Consider the following 16833-nt stretch of genomic DNA (forward strand, 5'->3'; position numbering starts at 1 on the left):
CTATATATTTGTAAATACTACTGTTTAAATTTCTTATATTTTCACGTATCTTTCCTCTCTTGCAAGGAGCACCTGTAACATAAATAATTTCCCCTCGGGGATCAATAAAGTATTTCTGATTCTGATTCTGATTCTGATATACATATATTTCGCGTATCACGCAGCCCCAGTCGCTGTGATGAAATAAAGTTGGATATAAAAACTGTGTTCGTCCTTGAACGCACCTTCCAGCTGCCTCTGGACTCTCCTCAGCTCCTTCAGGATGGAGGTAATTTCCTGCAACATGAGACGAGAGAACGTTTGAGCTGCGCTGACATCACATCCTGACTGTTATACAGAATGATCAAAATATCTGCAGGGGCGTGGGTAGCGTAGTGGATAGTGCCGGCGCCCCATGTACAGAGGCATTGCCAGCTCAAACGGGTTCGAATCTGGCTCCCAGCCCTTTGCTGCATGTCAGTCCCCGCTCTCTCTCTGTCTCCCCATTTCACTCTCTGTCCTGTCATTAAAGGCAAAAAGCCCACAAAAATAATCCAAAAAACCCCCCCAAAAAAACAAAGTCTGCAGAGGAACCTTGTTGGAGGTTTTCAGTATGGGGACTTCATTCTCAGCGTTGATCTTTGCCTCAATCTCCTCCCAGACCTCCGCCTTGTTCTGGAACAGAACCCTGAGAACAGAAAAACACTGCAGGGTCAGAACAAAGGAACAATAATAATAATAATAGATTTTATTTATAACGCACTTTACATTTGAATACAAATCTCAAAGTGCACAAACAACACTGAACACACACAACGAGAACCTGTGACATCACCGACCAGGTGATATGGGTATATAATATGTTTCCCTGATGTTAGCATGTAGCTACGTGTAGCAGTGAATGTAATGTTTCCCTGATATTAGCATGTAGCTACATGTAGCAGTGAATGTAATGTTTCCCTGATGTAAACATGTAGCTACATGTAGCAGTGTATGTAATGTTTCCCTGATGTTAGCATGTAGCTACATGTAGCAGTGAATGTAATGTTTCCCTGATGTGATGTTAGCATGTAGCTACGTGTAGCAGTAAATGTAATGTTTCCCTGATGTGATGTTAGCATGTGGCTACGTGTAGCAGTGTATGTAATGTTTCCCTGATGTGATGTTAGCATGTAGCTACATGTAGCAGCGTAAACCTACATTCACTGCTACAGTGTGAGTGCCATAAAGGGCTCCCTTACTTCATTTTTTCAGCCAGCTGCTCCGTGTTCTCTCGGATGGCCTGAGACAGCTGAGACACTGGATTCAGCATCAGGTTGTCCAGAATCACCTGAAAGAGTTGATGGAGTCAGTAACGTGACATCATCGCTGACATCAGCAGAACTTTACAGCCTGATTTCCCAGCACACCAAAACTAACTGCAGCAGCTGCAGTCTCCTTCACTCTGTTCAATGAGGACACATTCACACTGCAGCTCAGCTCCGCTTTGTCTGCTCACCTCTCTGGGGGCGGGGCCTGAGTGCGCTAATGCTAACCTCGCTGTCAGGGAAACAAACGTCTGAACACTGACCACCTCACTGATCCCACTCTGTTCCCTCTAGAGCTGATGGATCAGCTGATTGATCTCATGATTCCTTTCTATCTCATTCAGGGCGCCATATTTAAACTGCTCTGCCCTGCCTACTGCTGCTGCTTCCTCTGCAAACCACTTCACAACCCGCCTCCACCCCACCTCCTGCTTTCGTGCTGCTCTGTTCTGTTCCCAGGGTCTTTGCTGCTGCTCTACCTGCATGGAAGGACAGAGAGGATTGTTCTCTGCCTTAAGGCTTTCTGCGTAGACCAAGGAAAAGCAGAGAGGCCCCAGCACAGAGCCATACCACTGAATATAATACTGCAAATGTAAATAAAGTTTCTTTGAATAAAGCATCCTGACTGGACAAATTTGCAAAGTTGTGCAGAATCACAGGGACTGGCTGAATTTGCTTCACTTGTTGCCATGGTAACATCCTGGAGGGACTGACTCAGTGATCTTTCCTCTGGCGCCACCATGAGGACAAACTTTATGTCGTTAGCTCCACTTTGGGGAACACTGCTTTGTGTTCTGGCGGTATTGAAGAGTTCAGCCTCGAGGGGGCACTATGGTGTCTGTCTGTGTGTCTTTAGGAAACAGGAAGTGTTGGAAACCTGTTCATGTGGTGAATAGTTGCAAGGCTGGTTGATAAATACTGCGCTAACAGGTGAGATCTACCTGGAACCAGGTTCAACACATCGATCTAAACTGAAGAGACAAACACTGAAACATTCAGATAAACTTTTAGCTGCAGTGTGAACCGTCCTCAGTGGGATTAGACAGTGACCTCTTCGCGGTTCCACGGACGGCGTTGCTTAGAACCGGGCTCGGGCTCATTCATGTTTGCGTCCAGGTCCGAGACGACAGCAGAACCTGGAGGAACCTTCTGGTAGTTTAAACTGGCCTCAGGGATATGTTGGACCAGCTGGAAAGAGAGTAAAGGGAGTCGGGCTCCGGTGATCCAACCACTGAATGTTTGTCATCAAACCAGCGAGCAGCCGGCCGGTGATGGCGGCGCTCCGTGAACGCATGCACCAAGTCAACATGCAGCTGCGATGGTGGAGGGCAACAGTGTATGCAGTGAATTTTAGTACTGCTGGGATACAGCGTGTTAACATCAACAGGGGGACACGGGGGTGCAGGAGGGTCCGACTGGTCACCAGCTACAGCTCCATGAACTGTAACCCCATACCAGTTACACCAGTTCATCAGTGGTGCAGGGCGATGGAAGTTTATTAATGGCAAAACTACTGAGCGAGCACAAAGTCAACGTGAGCAGGAATCAGTCTGAAAAAATTTAAAGGTGCGATGTGTACCACCTTGGATAGGGGGCAGCATTGAGTCCAAACACTCATCAGTTATTAAAAAAGAAAGCACAGCACGAGGAGCTTCACAGAGAAGGTGACACTGTGCAGGGCTGTAAACTCATCGTTCATCTGTGAAATTCACACTCGACCTGTCCGGCAGCAGGCGTCTGTCAGTGAACGCATCACCAGGCCAAACACTGTTGATGAGGTCAGCTCAGTTTTTACGTGTTTTAAACTTAAATCTGTCCACGTCGCACACATCACACCTTTAATGACCCATTTTTATTCAATGCAAATCTAAAGAATGAATGATGTAATACCATGGCCATACAAAAATACTCTGATCCGTTACTATGGTTACACGATCAGCTGATATTCTACTCTGACATATGTCACAGGGCTGGATGTATCGGCGTAGCTTCCAGTAGAGCTGGGTAATAAAGGAGAGCAGGGTGGAGTCACGTAAAGTTGGGTTGGGGGTTGAAAAAGGTGGAGCTGGGTCAGAGTTTGGGTACAGTGAGGTGGTGTCGGGTCAGGTTAAAGAGTGTGGGTGGAGCAGGGTCAGAGAGAAAAGGTCTCAGACTGGCTGAGGTAGGGCAGGGTTGGGTCGGGGTCCTGAACGGGTACACCTGTTTGTGGCAGCATTTAAAAGCTCAACCCTGAAGTTGTGAAGTCTGTGAGCGGAGCTAGCTGCTAACAGCCACCACTGCAGCTCCACCATCCACAGTCAGACACACACGACTGATTATTTACTGCTGAATTACAGCTCACAGCTCGCACCAACCCAAACATGCTGGTGCAGACTATTTACTGGAGTTTACAGCCTGTCGCTCATCAGGCATCTGAAGATCATTACAAGCTGTCAGTGTCCGACAGTCCACCACCAACATTTACATCACGTCTCGTCAGCAAATATTAAACATAGATTTCATCTTATTTTCTATTATCAGGATCTATTTGTAGCTCCTCATCGTCTCGTGTTCATCGTGGAAAACAGGTCGAAAATGTTTCATCATAGTTTTTGTCAAAGAAATGAACACTGAACCCTGCAGACTAGTTCCAGCTGTAATCTGTTTAGTGAATAGAGGAGCAACAGTCAGATGTTAGAAATATTAGGGGTGGGGTGTAGTCGGGTCGGGTACAGTAGGTTTGGGTGGAGTAGAGTCAGGTTCGGTTGGGTACTGGTACATCTGGATCCTGCAGACTGATGCTAGCCTGGATTTGTTTTGTGCTAACTCAGTAGTTTTGTTGTCAATAATCTTTCACAGTGAACCACGAAGAAAAATCTCAAAACAAAAAATCAAATGTGCTTCAGCTCAATCCAACACTGGTGAGAGGGGAGTGTTAGGATCAGTGATGGGTGGGCGGGATGGTGGAGGACGGGAGGAGTGATGAGTCAGAGTACGACACCTGAGAAGGTCGAACCCCACGTAAGTATGGATAAGATGGCCTCTGTGCAGCACAACAGAGAAATGAATCATGAGAATCCAAAGCATGATGAAGCTCCTGTCAATCAACCTGCAACTCTGAAACTCTGAGCCTCTTCTCCAGCACACATCCTGATGATCTGAAACGCTGACAGATGACAGACACAACTACAGAAAGACAACAACATTTTTCTCTAACTTAAACTGGGAACACACCGGCAGAACAGTTACTGACTGACTTTTACAGACTACAGTCGCCTCTGATGGTGATCGGATTTCTCGAGAACATGTTGTGTAACTGTGAAGGACAGAAGAGAATCATGAACTCTTCCACACGACAAGATACCAACCGACTGTCTTTGTTGGTTGTGGTTCTCACAGAATCGTTTAGACTGTCCAAGTTTATAACCGAGGTTATAAACCTTGTGTGTTCCCAGTTTAAGAGGCTGTGGTATGTGTGGTGGTTGATAGGGATGTTTGGCGGTTTGCAGTGTCGCCCACCTCCTCCCTGGCAGAGATAGTGGAGGCCGGCGTGGTGGGCAGTGAGCTGGGTGAGGTGGCGGTGCCCATGCCGGAGCCCGGCGAGTCTCCGTCCCCGGCAACATCGTGGATTTCCTTCGCCAGGATGGCCAGATCTTTGGCCAGGTCCTGACTGAGCCTGCAGGGGAGACACAAGGTCAACAGGAAGGTTTGGACGCAGCGTTAGAGAAAGACCAACTGATGGAAACATCTCATGGTGCTTCTCAAAGTCAACGACGGATCCTGAATTTCAAGGAGGCTACGTCATTCAATCTGGTAGAAGGACTGATCCAATGTCAAGGATCCTTCAAACTCTACAGAGGACCGACTCCCTCCTTCAGAGAGTTGTCAGGGATGCATGTGTGTATCCACAGGACGTACCCACAATTCTTTGTGAACACTTTGCCATAATTGAAGGCGGGGCCTTTTTAGGGACGTACACCTGGGCACTCGCTGGCCTGTCCCAATGTGTGCTCACCAAATTCTAGGAAGGCGTCATACCTAACCTCTAGGACCCGACTTGGAAGGACTCGTCCTACTAAGGAAGCGTCCTTGACCTTGAGAAACACCGTAAGTTTGGCTGCTCTTTGAATTAAAGGTAAGTTCATTGTTTTTATACTTGGCAATCTCGGCGCTGTGCGTGGACCAGTTCTGGTAGGGGTCGACCTCACTCGGGTCCTCGTCCTCCTCTGTCTCCAGTGAGACAGACTTGGATCGGGTGGCAGCTGTTCGGTGGCGAGGCATCTGGGAGGAAGTGGAGGGATGGGAGGAGCGTTTGGCTTTGGAATTCACGGCACTTATCTCATAATCTTCCTCAGAGGATGAGGAGAAGTCTGAGCCCTTCTGTCTGCGACGGGAACCTGTAAAGATTTTAGTTCAGATTAGTTTCACTGAAGAATCTCAACAACCTCCTGCAGTGTCAGCTCTGTGATGGACGTGACAGTCTCCTGGTGAAATCACCAGTATAGACAATCAACCACTGAGCTGAAAACATCCAATCAGAGAGATCCGCCTCTGTTGCTGTGCTGCTGGTGGCAGGTGACATGAGAGGCTGATCTTTGTGGAATAAATTCAGATGTTTTTGATGAGCTCAGTTTGGGATTTTTATGAATTCAGGACGACATTTTGTTCTAAATGTGACACAGCTCTAATGTCACAGCTGTGGACTGAGGTGTCTCCATAGCAACAGCTGCTGAGGCTCGTGGCGGTTCTGAGCACCGACAGAATTCAGTACGATGAATCCATAATGTCATTATATTGTTTTGGTATTTGCCCTCAGTGACAGGCAGGATATGGATTCATGTGTCGAAGCGCAGTTACATCGTGATTCCAAACATGATGCTGGAGACTGATGCTGTGAAGCTGTGTTTCCATGGTAACAGCAGCAGGCTCGACTAAAGGAACTCACCAGGGACAGAAATCTGACGTGATCCACAATGATAGTGAAAGGGCAGACGTTCAGCAGCAGAATACTGAAACAAAGCCTGATTTAAATTAACTTGTAATGTGTTAATCTGTCAGACAGTCTGCTGCATACAAACAGAAGACATGTTCATCAGAGGGAATCACTGTTTGGGATGAGGATTAGGATTAGAGCACTGAAATGTGTCTGCAGCACTGAGTGTGTCCGCTCAGATTATCTTGTTGATTTATTCTGTGATCAGACGAAGCCACGCGGCGCCAGAGTGCAACTAAACATTCTCATTGGCTGCACCAGTGACGTTTCTTACACTGATGCAGCCAATGTGAACCAAAGTTCCACCTGGAAACTTTGATGTGCTGACGTTAGCACAACAAGCTGATTGGCTGTGAGTCAGTCTCACTATAGCAAGTTAAAATGACAAGGCGCAGCTGGAAGACCCGCCTGCAGGTTCCCGCTCTGCTACAACAGCAACAGAGCCCGAGGTGTGTGTAAGACGAGCGATAACACACGTTATAGGAGCTGTTGTGTACAGATATAAAGACAGGTGAGCCTTCAGACTTTGACCCTTTGATACCTTGGGTACAAAAAGTTGGCAAACCACTGCTCTAGATTTTCATTCCTGTTTGTTTTGCGTGTGAATTTTAGGCCGAACTACGATGTTTTTTTTCTAAACTGAGGGAAATAAACCTCAAACAAAGTGTTCTGCTGTGAGTTTGTTTGAAAAAGACTGAAAGCATGTGACGAGCTGAAACTGTGCGTTTGTTTGAAAACAGAAGTTGATTTTGAAAAGACAATTCATGTAATGCATTGTAACGTATCATCTGAGACGCCATCCCTAAACGTCCAAAACTGACGCAGGAGGGTACCTAGCGCGTCGTATTTAGACGTGTAGGTCCACTTAATGAGCGGTGGTATTTGACAAGTTGGGATGAGAACTTGTTGAAACAAACAAAACTCAATGACTTTGAACCAACACTGAACCGATGCTTGACTCCTGTGTATCGTTACACTCCTCAAGAAATGACCACTGCATATAGAAACTGACTGAAAAGGTGACACTTAAAATGTGCCACTGTGATGCCAACAGGTGCAGTGAAACATTCTGGATGCACCAAAATTTGTGCTTGCACAACTGAAAGTTTGGCTCATCAGTAAATTATTAAATGATAAATAATGTGTTTTGTTATTTTCCTCATTAAGAGATTCAATGACCTTGAAGGAGAGAAGCAACATTATGATAAAATTCGTATGTATAACAAAGACAGAAACTTTTAAATCCGGTCAGGACTCACCGCTGCTGGGGTACTTGGCTCCGCTGGACCGGGTGCGGGTCAGTGGTTGCTTCCCCTGAGCTCCACCCCCTTTGCTAGCTGCCTGGCGGGCATCGCCCACAGATGTCTTCCTGGTGGTGACGACAGACTCAGAGTTGCGATTAGAGGGAGCGGTGCGGCCTGTGGAGGACGTCTCGTTGTCACTGGGAGCCGTGAAGGAGCCGGTCCTCTTCCTGGGCATCGCCAAGATGTCCAGCCTCGACAGCTTCTTCCCCTCGGCAGACACTTTGGACGGCGCAGTGATACTGTCTGAATTCTGGGAGCCCCGGTCGGTCTCAGCACCCTCGTTATCTGAGGCCTCGCCCAGGCGTGCTCGACGGAGCATGGATGCCCGGGTTGGTCGTGGCGCCGACAGGCTGTTGGAACGTGTCAGAACCTGCTGAGTCGCCGTCTTAGGCGTCTTTCCGTTGTCTTCTTTCTGAAGGGGGGCGATGAGTTTCTTGCTACGGCTGGACGGACGGGAAATTTCATGGTCAGATGATGTTGTTTCAGTCCAGTGAGGACCAGAACCCTGCTGGCCCTCTGACAGATCCAGAGATCCACGGTTGCCCGCACTACGGCGCATCTGGAAGCGTTTCGCTGCCTCTGCTTTGCTCGATGTCTCTGCAGTCGTTTGGTTTCTGCGTTTCTCAGAAAGCCGTTCACGGGCAGAGAGTTGCCGTCCCTTCTCTTGGATGGACGGGCTGGACGAGGACTTCTCCTTCTGCAGGCTGCTGATGGCTGGACGCTTTTTAGGAGCAGAGCTGACTGGAGCGTTTTTGCTACTCACCTGGCTCACAGTGCTCGCCGTGTCCACGTCTGACTCACCAGATAGCGAGTCGTCCATGTGGGTGGAGGAGCCTCCTTTCTTTGAGCTACGACCAGAGCCAGACGAGGGGAACTTGGAGTCCAGAGAGGACAAAGTCCCCTCGGCCTCCTGAAGGAAGGACTGCGTGTCCTGGATGTTGTCCCTCCTCTGCTCCATGTCTCTGATGGACGGGTGGCTGGAGATGTGGGGAAGCTTCTTCATCTGGACGGTGTCGCTGGGCCGGTCTTTGGTGAAGCTCTCCTGCCGCACGATGGACGAGATGCTGCTGTCTTTAGTGGGGACAGAATCCTTGTCCTGTATTTGGAGGTTTGGAGCAGAGCTGTTGGGTTTGACACCTGTCCTCCTGGGTTCGTGTCCACTCAGGTGTCGGATCAGGACAGTGGTAGGGGGAGGTTTAGCTGTGGGGTCACGTGTCCTCTCAGACTGTACCGGGCTCCGGGCCTGGTCAGGTTTGCCTGGACTGTCTTCAGAACCAATGTAGAAGGAGGTGGATTTAGTGGAGGGAGACACTTTCTCTGGACCCTTGAAGTGAGGACCAGCGGCCCCCGGAGACAAAGATCCAGTCCTGGCCTGATTCTTCTTTGTCTTCTCCAGAACAGGTGCGTCATCTGAGCGGCTGGCGTCACTCAGGCTGTCCGGGTCCACATCGTCCTGAACGGCCAGGCGCTGGGTGCTGTCCTGTGGACGGGGAGGACCAGAGACCCGGTCCAGAGGTTCCTGGCCTTGGTGAGGCTCGTGGCGAATCAGGATACTGGGAGGAACACTGTCCAGCTTCTCTGGAGGCACCTGAGGCAGCAGCCGTCTCGTCCTGGAGCTGTGGCTGGACTCCGATTCAGAGTTATCGTAGCTGTAATTTCCCATCGAGCGGCTCATGAAGCGCAAATCTACAAAAACAATTCAAGTTATTCCAGTGTGTCATAAAAAAATGTCTTCTACTTCATCTGTATGATATTTTCCTAAACAGACGACTCAAGGCCCAAACCTCAACTGCTGCAACTTTCCCTCCCTGAAACATGACATCACAGGCGTCCACATGCTCTGCTCTCTGACATAAACCATGTGGGGCGGAGACAGTGCTTTACAGTAATTAACTGTTAGCAATCAAGTGACTATTATGATGCGCAAAATCCAGATGGAGGACAGGAAGTGATAAATCCACATATTGTATGAACTGGATAAAGAGGAAAGTGACTCATGACTAAATAAAAGTGTTGGATGCAGCAGCTATCGTCAGAAAACTGAAGCTCATGTTTTCCCACAACTTGACCGATTCGTCCGGCGTGGACACGATCATCGTTAAAAATGACCTCGTCCTCCAGACCTGCTAATGTCACTATCGGTACACGGCGAGCCGATGAAAGTGTCCAAGAGTCCAGACTATAACTATTTTTTGTGCAGCTTGGTCAACGACTGAAAGACTGCTGTGTGGTTTCAGGCTGAGTGAGAAAATATGGAGAGTATCACCGTCTTTATATTTCAGCTGTGAATATGGATGCACCGCTGTCAGGCTAACGTCACCAGCTAAAGTTAGCTAACTTTACCTACTATTTTCAACCTACTAGGTCAACTGTTCCCAGAGGTCTGGTGAAAAGCTGCCAGGCTAATGTTAGCTAACTTTCGCTAATGTTTTCTACCAACTATAGGTCAAAGGTTCCCAGAGGACTTCCTGGTGAAAAGCAGTTACAAATCGAAGTCATTGCTAAAAAACACAGGGAAGTTGTGACAGCATCCTTAAACTCGGGGCACGTTTAACACTTTAATATTAACGTTTGACGTTAGTAGACTCAAGGTGGAGGTTTTTGCTCGTACTGAGTTTTGCTGTTTGCGTTCTGATATTTTTGGGATTTAAAGTGGCTTTTGATTTTTCCTCATTTGATCGATTGAACAGCCATAAACACAAATCAGAGACATCCGTGTTGTTAGTGTTTGTCTCCAGTTTCCTGCCCTCCATCTGGACAGATCAAAGATGGATGAGGTCATTTGCAGAGAAGCGTTTGGAGATTGTGCTTTTTAAGTTTGGGTCTCGTTCCAGTGTTAATATTTAAATTAGCTGAGAAGAAACACAGTTTTCTAAAAAGTCTAAAACAATGACACAGATACAGATCGCAGGTTAGTAAGAGGTAGACATGGGGTCACAAAGTACGCTGGTTTGATACCCGTCTCTTCACACATCATGTTTACACCACAGACAGAATTTAACAGCACCTTCCAGGCTTTCCCCCTGAAGTGGAGTGGAACCAGGTTCAGCGTAGCTGTCTGCCAGACTGGCCCAGCGGGAAACCCATTTGGGTCCTTCCAGACCAGCAACTGGAACCTAGACACCAGAACCACATGATGAACGACAGAACTGTGGGACCAAAGAGTCCAACGAGACTCCACAGGAGAAACTGAGGGAATAAAAACACTCTGCATGCACCGGGATCACAACCTGGGTTTACCTGTATGGGGCCCGTCAGGGGGACGCTGAGGGCAGCGGGGATAAAGCCATGCAACGGGTCCACAGTGCTACCATCGCTAGGCAGGTTAGCTTGCTCATCCTTTCCATCATTTATTACAGGTCTATACACTCCTGTGCTGACACCACTGTACTCTGGAGAGTCGAGGACACCAAACACCTGTCGGAGCACAGGGCATGCATAAGGAGGGGGGGGGCAGGGTCACGGCAACAGGAAGGAGCAACAAGGAAAAGAGGTTTCATGCATCTCTGAGGGCATTTAAATACACACCGTTTATCTAAGTACATCTCACATGGAAGGATACTGAACATGACTTTAAATCCAACACGTCTGTTTCTTCTCCTGTTTTACACAGATTTAAGGTAAAGACTTTTTTATGCACTCAGATATTTCTCTCAAATTTAGGTCGCAAATTTGTTTATCGTTGTATTGCATCATCTGTTCAGGTGGCCGCTCTCACACAATCTAACAGGTGAAGACACTAGATGTGGAGGTGCTGAGCTGGTGTGGTTACACCTGGTCTGTGGTCGTGAGGTCGGTTGGATGTACCGCCAAATTCACAAAAACAACATCAGATGTCTTGTGGTCGAGAAAAAAACATTCAGTTGACAGCTCTGGTGGATGTTCCTGCAGTCAGCATGTTAACAACATGCTCCATCTGTGTCATGTGATCAGCACGCCAAAAACACAATGCACCAGACCCTGATAGTCCCTGCGGGTGGTGGGCCCACAGGCTGAGCCCGACCAGGCCTCATGGCCCAAGGCCCCGCCACGAGGTAGGGGTCAGCTGAGGTGGTTCAGGCATCTGATCAGGATCTTCCTAGGCGCCTCCTGCTGGAGGTGTTTCAGGCACGCCCCACTGGTAGGAGGCCCCGGGGCAGACCCAGAACACACCGGAGGGGTTACATATCTCATCTGGCCTGGGAACACCTCGAGATCCTCCAGCAGGAGCTGGAAAGTGTTGCTGGGGAAAGGGACGTCTGGGGTGCTTTGCTCAGCCTGCTGCCCCCGAGACCTGGCTTCAGATATGCGGATGAAAATTAATAGATGGATGGATGGCATCCCGACACACACCTGTGTAATGAGGCTGTTGAATCAGACACACCTGACAGGTGGATGAATGATTTTGAAAAAAGAGAAGAGTTGACTGACATGGAGTTTAAAAATGAAATATATCTATTGAGAGCATAAAAAAGTCTGAGAACTCAAACCTGTGAAACATGGGAGCAGAAACAAAGGGTTGCGTTTAAATTTGTGTTCAGTGTAGTTCTCGTTCTAAAGTCCAGTTCAGACCAAAGATTCACGGCAAGACGAGTTGAAACAAACAACTACTGTCAATGCTCCGTTCTGTAAAATGCTGGCGGTTGACAGGAAGTGACCGCCATGAGACGGCGCATCATCTCTAGTGAACGACTCTCTGTGCTTCTGATCTGTGACGTTGACAGGAAGTGACCGCCATGAGACGGCGCATCATCTCTAGTCAACAACTCTCTGTACTTCGTTCTGATTTGCAGCTTTTCAGGTTTATTTTGTGGCTGAATATAATTTGTAGCTTCTTAAAATCTGAATGAGGATAGTGATAGTCATCTCTTCATGAATCTTTGGTCTGAACTGGACTTTAGATAAAACCTTTTCTGCAGAGTGTGTTTACATCGGTCGGTTTCTCATTCGCATATTCTAACACAGGTTCGCCTTTGTTACTCCCCCAACAAAGAAACTCTGAGGTGAGGTTTGATTTTGTCTTCTCTTGATGTTAGTGTGGTGCTGCTACAGCAAAAGGAACATGTAGCTCCGCCCACAACAAGAACAGCTTCAGATGAAGCTCCTCCATACTTCAGAATAAACCCTGTCTGTCTCAGTGCAGAGTGACCTTTACCAGTTAACTGACCAGCTGCTTTTTTACTTGTTTTCCGGTTCACTGACCCGAGTCAGTTGTTGGACTTTCAGTAAAGATTCTTTCTACCTATCGCAGTCTTACATCAGCTCTTTGAGCCACAGATGCTTCGGGGTCACGAGCTAACAGTCGCTGTGATCACCTGATCAATCATGTTGCGAGCCTCTTCCACCTCTTTGTCCTGCGCCTCCGTCTCGATGGTGTAGGTCCCGGCGTCGCTCAGGCTGTCATCCTCCTCGTTCCTCATCATCCTCTGGGAAGCTTTGGGGTCTCCAGCGCGGACACCCGGGAGCAGCATGGGGGACATGGGAGGCTGGACAGGAGATGCGGCCCGGACGGCAGCACTGATGGAGACTGAGGACTTGGACATTGCTGAGGGCTGTGAGGGGGAGGTGGGGTAGGACACTGAGGAGGGTGCTGGAGGTTCCTGGGGGGAGGGGATTCTTGCTTGAGGAGGCGACACCATCACTGGTGGTGCAGACATTGGGGGAGGGGACATCTTGTCCCTGGTTGGGGAGGAATCCTGTTGCCCAGAATCCTTGAGGAACTCAGCAGCGAACTCTTGAGCGAGCTTGGACTTCTTTCCAACGCTGCCGAAGGGTCTGATGGTGATGCCCGAGGAGGAGCGAGAGGAGGAGGCAGAGGACACCACCTCCCCCTCTGTCTTCTCCCTCTTCAGAGAGCTCGACCTCTGGGGGCCGCCGTGGCCCTGACCCTTCAGAGGAACCGTCACCTGCTGGGTAGGGGGGATGTGGCCGTGTACAGACGCCGGCCTCTCGCCGCCTTTCCGCCGCTCCAGCTTGGCCTTTAGGGCTGAGTATGAGTCGGTGTGGGCGGGGTTATGTGTGAAGGACTGCGAGCGCTTCTTACGCGGGTGGTCATCAAAGAACTCAATGATGAAGGCTTGCTGGGTGAGGTGCTCGGGGGGGCCCTGCTTTGGTATTTCAGTGGTGGGGGACTGAGCCTGAGGAGGACTCTGGGACAGGGGCCGCTCAGGGGCCACAGGTGAGGCTGGGGCTGGTCCGGGCGGAGAGTACTGCAGCGGCTGGTGGAGCGTCTGAGTCGGAGCAGGCGGCTGGCTGGAAGGACCCGACTGTACCGTCTGCTGCGACGCCTCCGACTGCTCTGATTGGACAGAGTGGTGGGATTTACTCCTCCTCCCTTTCAGAACCGGGTCCTCTGAGTCACTCTGGGTCCCGTCCTCGTGATGGTGACCTGACAACAACAACAAAATCATCAACATTAATCAACCTGTCACAGTAAAAACAGCGGGATGCTCTTTAATGATACCGACCTTTGAGGGTCTTGATGTTTATGGCGAGGTCACTCTTGGTGCTGTAAACATCTTCACATGTCGGGCGTCTTCTCATCATGCTGACGTCACTGTGAACCAGCCAATCGGCCACCTTGCTCTCTGCTGACATCACGTCTGTGGGTGTGGCTGTTGTGATGGTGGTCTTGGCAGGCGGAGCCTGCTGCTTCCTCTGGCGGGTGGAGAACTTTGTGACGTGGTCTTTGATCTTGATCTTGCCGGGCATGCAGTCGTCGAACTCGATGGTGAAGGAGGCGTGGCTCTGAACAACGGGTGGGGTCAGGGTGGGGGGCGATGGCGGGGCCGGGGGCGTGTCTGTATCCTTGGTGGGGATCTCATGAAGCTCCGCCCCCGGGGGTTTGGGGTGCTGGAAGTCTTTGGTGGGGATCTCGAAGTAGCTCGGCTCACGGTGGTACGAAGGGAAGACGGTCTTTGGTTGGGAGTCTGACAGAGATCCAGGAAAGTCCGGATCCACCAATGGGACATCTTTCTGGACTTCTGATGGAAACACAACATCATGAACAACTTTTTATAATAACTGTAAGAATATTAATAAAATACAGGACGGACGGACGGACTAGTGCTACTCATACTTTCTGTCCATCAGTTTTTGGAAGTGCTATTTCACCTGCGTGAGTTTCAGTGCTGGTCTGAACTTTACTCCCATAATCCTCCTCTCCCCACCAGGACGGCTGACCGTACAGAGGAGTGGGCCGACACACCGGAGCCTCTGAAAACACACACACACACACACACACACACACACACGGTTTATTTTATTTCAGCCACATCAGAATTTAAAACATTAGAATTCATTCCAACAGTAAAATGTTCGACATGATCAGTGTGAGCAGGCACCCTGTGTGCTCTTGGTACTGGCTGTTTTCTCAGCTCTCGTTCGGTCCTCCAGCTCCGTCTTCTTCTTCTCTGAAGCCTTCAGACTGATCTGCAGCTGACTGCTGTACTTCTCATGCTGCAACCACAGGACACACATACACACACACACACACACACACACACACACAGGTGATCAGACAGCTGATCAGCAGATCAATGACCATTTAAGTGCTGAGATGACACACTGACCTTCAGAGCCTCCTCGGGGACCTTGTGTTGACTTTTCTCCAACACGTAGACGTGAGAATGTGACGAGGACGTTAAGGAACATACTGACATCATCAAACATACACACACACACACACTGAGTGATGACGTCATCTGAAGGATATCATATCCGAAGCGGATGATGTCGGACAGTTTGAGGGTGATGTAGGTCTGATCAGGGATCCTCAGGTCGTTCACAAACGTCTGCAGCGACACAACATATGTTTCATCATGTTAACGACATGGATACATGTATGTACACGCTCATGCAGTAACTGTGGTGCGCTCAAAGACACTCAGAGCTGAACTCTCAAACTGACTTAAAGTCTTTATAGTTCAGGGTCATGTGACTGTCACAGGAACAACTCTGTGACCTTTGACCTCCCTCAGCCCGCCTACATATTTTCCAGGTTCATGCCTATGATGTCAGAGTGTGTTGTACTTCCTGTCTCACCCCGTTCAGGCTGCCCAGGTCTTTGACCAGGTGTTCGTCAGTCGTCGGGTTGTAGTTGATGACGGCGTGTTGCTTGTCGACGCTGCGAGACTGTCAGAGAGAAAAGAATCAGCCAGCGGTCGGCTCGACCAATCAGAGGAGACAACACGTCATCAATCACCTGATCAGTGATCAGACTCACCTGCAGCATCAGCTCACAGTCCTCTCGGCCCACAAAGATCATCTCCTTGGGGAGGCGGTGTCGAGTCCCCGAGCTGCTCACCAGGAACCATGATGTCACGCTCATCTTCACAGGCCTGCTGGGAAACCCCAGAGCATCCTGGGAAAAAGGAGAGACACATTTCATCCTTAAAGATCTCAGCGCTGTGGACTGTCGGTCATCAAACAACGACACAAAACGATCCTCGCTGGTGAGAGCCGACACTCCAGGACCACGTCGGTGTGTGTGCAGGATCACAGTGTGGTGTGTTGGCACTATTTCATGCAGTGTGAGGTGTAAGGACACGTAAGTGACGTCAGCACAGGAAGTGATGGGTGCAGGGCCGGGCCCTTGTTGTTGTGTCTGCTCCAGGCTTTGTGCATGTGCAGCTGAGTCCAGCCAGTCCAGTGTAGAACACGGCGCCACCTCCTAATTATATTTCTACATAACACCCATGATGCAACTCTTCTGGACCTGACAGCAGCATAACCCTTTAAAGGGACACGTCACTGAAAACCTGACCACGTGTGATCAGTGAGTCACACTGTGTTAACCTTCAGTTGGTTGTTCTCTGACGCCTCCTCTGAACACAGCACAGATATTGATTTATTGATTGATTGGGGACAAGATTTAACTCTATCAGCGGCTGTGGCTCAGAGGCAGAGCGGGTCGCCCACTAATTGGGAGATCGATCGTTCGATCCCCGGCTCCTCCAGTCTGCATGTCGAAGTATGGACAAGATACTGAAGCCCACATTGATCCTGATGGCTGATCATCGGTGTGTGAGAAGGTTACTGAGTGTCAGGTGGCACCATGTACGGCAGCCTCGACCACCACTGTGTGACTGTGTGACTGTGTGACTGTGACTGTGTGAATGTGACTGTGACTGTGACTGTGTGAATGTGACTGTGACTGTGTGACTGTGACTGTGTGAATGTGACTGTGTGACTGTGTGACTGTGACTGTGTGACTGTGTGACTGTGTGACTGTGACTGTGTGACTGTGTGACTGTGACTGTGTGACTGTGTGACTGTGACTGTGTGAATGTGT

General features: G+C 49.3%; 1 protein-coding gene across 3 annotated transcripts in view; it reads right to left on the bottom strand.

Annotated features, from left to right (window-relative positions):
- cep170bb (centrosomal protein 170Bb) overlaps positions 1-16833 on the bottom strand; it is a 29320-nt gene that overhangs the window by 8571 nt on the left and 3916 nt on the right. Inside the window, exons 2-18 of one of the 3 annotated variants that reach the window (XM_050057410.1) lie at positions 15766-15903; positions 15585-15674; positions 15254-15334; positions 15113-15169; positions 14885-14999; positions 14655-14756; positions 14009-14524; positions 12857-13929; positions 10803-10979; positions 10570-10678; positions 7518-9248; positions 5422-5662; positions 4785-4941; positions 2337-2474; positions 1221-1309; positions 574-667; positions 225-276 (exon numbers count right to left, since the gene is read on the bottom strand). In XM_050057410.1, coding sequence (XP_049913367.1) covers positions 225-276; positions 574-667; positions 1221-1309; positions 2337-2474; positions 4785-4941; positions 5422-5662; positions 7518-9248; positions 10570-10678; positions 10803-10979; positions 12857-13929; positions 14009-14524; positions 14655-14756; positions 14885-14999; positions 15113-15169; positions 15254-15334; positions 15585-15674; positions 15766-15870 — 4927 coding nt within the window. In that variant the 5' untranslated portion in view covers positions 15871-15903. Of the gene's footprint in view, positions 1-224; positions 277-573; positions 668-1220; positions 1310-2336; positions 2475-4266; positions 4309-4784; positions 4942-5421; positions 5663-7517; positions 9249-10569; positions 10679-10802; positions 10980-12856; positions 13930-14008; positions 14525-14654; positions 14757-14884; positions 15000-15112; positions 15170-15253; positions 15335-15584; positions 15675-15765; positions 15904-16833 lie in introns of all 3 variants that reach the window. The other 2 variants (XM_050057411.1, XM_050057412.1) reach the window with 2 other exon arrangements.

The sequence above is a fragment of the Epinephelus moara genome, chromosome 12 (genome assembly GCF_006386435.1).
Source record: "Epinephelus moara isolate mb chromosome 12, YSFRI_EMoa_1.0, whole genome shotgun sequence".
Classification (NCBI taxonomy): Eukaryota; Metazoa; Chordata; class Actinopteri; order Perciformes; family Serranidae; genus Epinephelus; species Epinephelus moara.